The sequence below is a fragment of the Arctopsyche grandis genome, chromosome 5 (genome assembly GCF_051622035.1).
Source record: "Arctopsyche grandis isolate Sample6627 chromosome 5, ASM5162203v2, whole genome shotgun sequence".
In the NCBI taxonomy this organism is placed as follows: Eukaryota; Metazoa; Arthropoda; class Insecta; order Trichoptera; family Hydropsychidae; genus Arctopsyche; species Arctopsyche grandis.
Window position 1 is genome coordinate 340,437 of NC_135359.1, and position 6,000 is coordinate 346,436.

Genomic DNA, 6,000 nt, shown 5'->3' on the forward strand with positions numbered 1-6,000 from the left:
GTTTTCTATCTCAATATCTTAACTTACTAACTCGAGCGGTAATTCCGTTAGAAAGGCTTTCGTTGCGTACACATTTTAACGCAGATAGCGTTGGTGCAAGCGAGATGGCAAGTAGTCCGACCAATCCTTATAAACGTGGTGAAATAAAAAACTGGCCAAATAAACGCTAGATAATTAATTATAAGTATTTTAAATTAAAGCAATGAAATATCACAATTGATTCCAATACTCATTTTGAACATAGCAATACTAGATTTTGAGTTAAAGACCGCAAAAGCCAAAAAACTGTAAAAATTTCGCACTTTTTTAAAACGGTCATATCTTGTAAACGAGAGCGAACCAACAAAAATGATTATCATATTCGAATTAAGTGGCTCACAGTTAGAAAGGAGTGATTACTTTCCGCTCTGGTTACTCAAAAACGTGATTTTTTTTTGTTGTTCAGTGTTATTATACATAAATACATATTATAATTCATGTCATATTATGAGATATTTGTCTTTTTGTGCCTATTTAATCATTCGATCACAAAGATTATATACATATGTAGGTAGTATGTTTGAAATATGACCATACCTAAAAAATGTCACTTTTTGGACGCCCTGTATGTATGTATGGATTTCTTGACCCATTTCACACGAGACGCGTTTCGTGACGACGCGACGCGACCTTTCAACGCGTTGACATTTCGCTTTCGGCACATCACCGTCACCGTACTATTTTATTTTATTTCACCTGACCACCATTGACATCCAAACGGAGAGACCGAGTCGTGGCGAATTTTCCTTAATATTGAATTTGACAAAAGTCCGTCGGGATGTACATGTTCGTGTACGTATTTAGTAGGTGAGCGGAATGGTACAAGCCATGAAGTGCGAACCCATAGCTATACCCATAGGGGGCGGAAAAACACCTACGAATACGAATACGAATTCGACGCGTCGATGCATCGATCGACCTACTTAAACTGCTACTCATAATGCACCCACATACATACATATGTACATACTCTATAAACACTGGTCGGTATAATGTTCATTTGCGAAATCTATAAATATACGGGATTTATCGACCCCAGTTCGGACGCGCTAGGGTTGAAAGGATTCACCACATGACGCAGTGATGGGACAAGTGTACACATTTATACATACATACATATTATATGCATCTCACCGATACTCTCGCAAATTAAGGACTTGATAATTTACGTATCCTGTCAATTGAATCTGACACTGACATTTAACCGAAATCGGAGTATTTCTTTCTCGTTTTATTCGTCAACCCAGTTTAAAACTAGGAAAGCCGTTTTCGGGCTATTAGTCAAAGCCCCAAATATCATCGAGATTTACTACACTTTTTGTACCTTGTTTAGCGTGGGTTCTCGAAGTTGTTCATCACAATCACAACCGAGTAGAATTTTTTAATACAACTTAATACAACAGAGACTTGACAGGTAGCCCCAAAGCGTCACTGTGGTTTTAATACAAATATAAGTATACATAAAATAAGATTATAAGCAAAAAATTAAAATTAAAAATTAAAAGCAAGTAAGAAATATTTATATTGAAAAACAAATTCAAAAGTTCATGAGCACGTTTGTTCTATCGTTAGACTTGTTTACTTGTTGGTGTCGAATTTCCATCATGTTTTTAATTTATTTTTCCTGATATCAATATTCATTATGGATAATTAATGTACGTAAATATGTAGGATTGAAGGCTACATTAAAATCATACATACGATACAACACAAATTTAAAAATAAATCTACATTTGTATGTATGTAAACTATCGCCCGGTTGCTATAATATCCTCTTCTGCAAAACTTTTTGAAATTATACTTCATAGGTATATTTTCAATCATTGCCAGAGTATGATTATTGATCAGCAACATGGATTTCGTCCACAACGTTCAACGACCACAAATTTGTTGTCATTTTCTGGTTTTGTAACAGGTTCCTTGGATGCTAATATTCAAACGGATACTGTTTACACGGATTTCGAAAAGGCTTTCGACAAAGTAAATCACTCCATCCTTATCAATAAACTAATTGGTTATGGTTTCTCATATGGTCTCTCTCAGTTATTCACAAATTATCTCAAGGATCGACGTCAGTTTGTAATATATGGAATTTATTCTTCTGTTGAATACCCAACCTGCTCTGGTTTTCCACAGGGTTCTAATCTCGGCCCCTTACTATTCATTTTATTTGTTAATGATATTAGGGAAATATTCCACAGCTGCAACTTCTTATTATATGCAGATGATCTAAAACTTTTTAGGTGCGTTGAATCTTCTTCCGATGCTCTACTGCTACAGAGCGATTTAGATTCACTCGTTATTTGGTCACATTCAAATTGTCTTCCGATAAGCGTTGACAAGTGTCACATTGTCTCTTTTTCCAGATCTCGATCATCAATTGAATTTGGTTACAATATTGATGGCTCTATTCTTGCCCGTCACACACATATCAAGGATTTGGGAATTACTTTTTCAAATATCTGGAATTTTAATTCTCATATCCAAGATGTGTGCAATAGGGCTACAAAAACTTTAGGCTTCGTCATCAGAAACTCACGCGCCTTTAATAGCACCAGAGTGACGCGTTTACTGTATACTACATTGGCGCGCAGTTTGCTTGAATCTGGCAATTTTTAATACAACTTAATACAACAGAGACTTGACAGGTTGCCCCAAAGCGTCACTGTGGTTTTAATACAAATATAAGTATACATAAAATAAGATTATAAGCAAAAAATTAAAAGCAAGTAAGAAATATTTATATTGAAAAACAAATTCAAAAGTTCATGAGCACGTTTGTTTTAGCCCTAATTCGCAACAAGATATCATGCTTTCGCAAAACCCAATGATTTTCAATGGGGGGGGGGGGGGTTTCGGAGGGAAATACGGTGCGGGACAAGAACGAGAAAGTTTCTCGCTAAGCGAATACCATTAATACTCAATCGGTCGGTGAAGGGTTGACGCGATATGAAGGCGCGAGCAGTCGCGACGAGGCCATGCGTCGGTCATGCGATTTTTTAGGAGGCTGCGAGTGAGTGAGGGGTCAACGCTTCGACTCGACAATTGACGGATGTGTAAATAAGGGTGGGTGGGGTAGGGGGAGCCTCAACTGTCCCACACTGGCAGCAATTTTCAGCACATCCTCACTCCCCGTGGGTGTTATCGATCGGGGGCGGGTCTGTGCAGCGCGCGCCGCCCGCACTCCCGATAAGGCAGCCGAGCCGCACTGACGCCCTCACCTTCTCATACCTCTCTCACCCTCATGCCACACGTTCATTTTCAGTTTGGGCTTGGTCGCTGAAGGGCGCGAACGCGGATTCAAATTTGAATTGGGACGGTTGCGGGTCGCGTAGCGGTGGCGCCCGTCTCCGCTGTCGCGCGCTCTGCACGAGATGCCCCTTCGGAGGTATTTAGTGTAATCGAGTGAGTGCACTTGCACCTGTTGCGCTCTGTTGCGATGGCCGAGGGCCGGCGGTGAGGAGCGGGGCGGGGGTTTGTAGGGCTGATGGAGTGCTGCAACTACGTGGGGGCGCGCCAGCCCTACTACGGCCGGTACGCGGCGCCCCCGTACGCGCCTCCGCCCCCCTACGGCGATGGCTATGTGGGCGCTGCGCCCCTCCACTACCATCAGCGAAACTATGACAACTATCAAATGCATCCGTTGCGACACGCCGAATATCAACACCAACACCATCAACACCAACACCAACAACAACAACACCAACAGCAGCAACAACAACAACAACAACAGCAACAACAACAACAACAACAACAGCAACAGCAACAACAACAGCAACAACACCATCAACACCATCCGCTGTCCGCAGGTAAACGATATTATCAAAGTTCTACATCGTATTCCAAGTTCTAACTTGCGTAGTTGTAAAGTACGTGCTACTTGCGTAGTTTAAAACTTACACGTACAAACATTTTTTTACGGGGCAGAAAAAACTTTATTAAGCACGACTGTTTTCATTCGATTGGGGAAAGATTTAAAAAATCACAATCTCGAGTTCGAATTTTCGCATGATCACAAAACTTCATATATTGTTACTACGTACATAGATAAAGTAATAAGTAGATTTAAAAAAGCACTAATGTTTATATTTATATTTGCTTCGACTTAATTTTAAAATACGATAAATTATTTTATGTCATTCTGAAAAACATTGAAATTTTTTCAATTTATAAAATCAAACTCGAGTAGTATATGTATGCAGACAAAAATATATTAACATCCAATATATTTATAATTACGATTTAAATATAATTGTTTGGCTTGATGGGATATTCTGAAATTAAAAATTCAATTTCTCTTTTTGACAGAGATTTTGCGACATAGTTGCGATAGTTTTATTTAGCGACATTGATGAAATAATATGCTTTAAGATTTCGTTATAAGTACATATAAATGCTAAACCTAAATAATATATACAATTTCGTAGAGATATAATCAAGCAGATCAATGTGCCACATACATACATACATATGAATGTATAAATTTTGAATAATCCTTTTTTGAAATATACTCGTACACAATAATATATTTTATTACTTGTAATAGATGAAAATCACTTTTTTCTTATGTCTCGTACCTTTAATTATTATTTTGGAAGGTATACAAATGAATATATGTACATATAATATGTACACATAAACAAAAAGTCAAAAAGTCAATTAAAAAAGTAGACTCGGTAGCAAAGTTTGGCAGCCACTGCTGTGATTGTTGTGACGCGTGGTAAAAGCGCGCGAAAACGTGCGTTTGTAAACGTCACGCTCATAACGGTTGTAAACGCGGCCAGCTCCTTGTTCAGATGTACGCAATGTTTTTGTGGAGGGAGGGAGGGGGGCTACAGGGGGTGGCCCAAACACAATCGAAACTCGAGCAACAGGTGCCCCCTCCCCCTCCCCCTCCCCCTCCCCCTTCTTTCATCTCCATCCCCCTACTCCTCCTCTTCCGGCTACGTTCGTTTGCCGGAAATTCGCACGCACCACATTCTCCCTTACCACTCCGTTTACTTCATTAATTCCCAATTTGTTCAATGTATTCGTAAAAATGTAATTGTTTTCATGATATTTATTGATCTTACGTATTACAACATTAATGTTGAATTACTGTTTTGTATAGAGTATCTGTATGGTGGCAAGGAAGCGCGTTCCAGGAGAACTCTACGCGACAGAGAAAGGGAAAGGGAAAGACCGCGACCGCCTTATCATGCACACAGGGTAAGTTTAAGCACTTTTATGTATACATATACATATATGTACATATGCACGTATGTTGATGATATCTACGTAAGAACATATTTCATTTATTTATAAATTAGTCATCACTATAGCTAAGCAAAAAAGGATACAAGAATAATATATTTTATATATATGTACATATGTATGTATGTACATGCACTACTTGATAGTCCGTAGATATGAATGGAATTATCAGATAGTCAAGTTAATTTTAAAGATCTCGCTTTTATTTTTTATTTTTGGAACGAAATCATTTCCTTTCCGACAATTTCTTTTATTTATTTTATTTATTTAAAGTTTGGACCATTGTAGCATTACAGGAATTTCTAATGCGCTTCAATGGTCAAAAATATAACAGAAAAGAAAAGAAACAAAATAATAACTAAAGAATTTAGACATAACAAAAACAAAACATATATATACACAAACAACTAATAATAATAATTACAAATTATAAAAAACAACAAAGAAGGAAATATCTTATAAAAGAAAAGAGAGAAAGAATGATTGATTCTTCCTTTCTCAAACTGGCTGTAGCTTTATTTTTAATAACTAACTAAAGTATTTATTACACACATTCAGTCGTAAATGGAATTACTACAAATAAATTTTCAATAGATGTCGGTAAATTCTCTGCCAGGCGGAAACATTAGTAGCGATCAGTATATATAGAAGTTTTGTTCTCTTGTTTTAGTATTCGTATATATGTTTTGGCAGTGTTTTAGCTGTGAC

The 6,000-nt window shown here is 37.6% G+C and overlaps 1 protein-coding gene across 1 annotated transcript; it reads left to right on the forward strand.

Annotated features, from left to right (window-relative positions):
* The first annotated feature begins 3,221 nt into the window (after positions 1-3,221).
* Positions 3,222-5,366, forward strand: LOC143912220 (uncharacterized). Its single transcript, XM_077431483.1, has 2 exons — positions 3,222-3,848; positions 5,150-5,366. The coding sequence occupies exons 1-2, from the start codon at positions 3,527-3,529 to the stop codon at positions 5,341-5,343; spliced, it is 516 nt and encodes a 171-aa protein (XP_077287609.1). The 5' UTR covers positions 3,222-3,526; the 3' UTR covers positions 5,344-5,366.
* Positions 5,367-6,000: the final 634 nt, after the last annotated feature.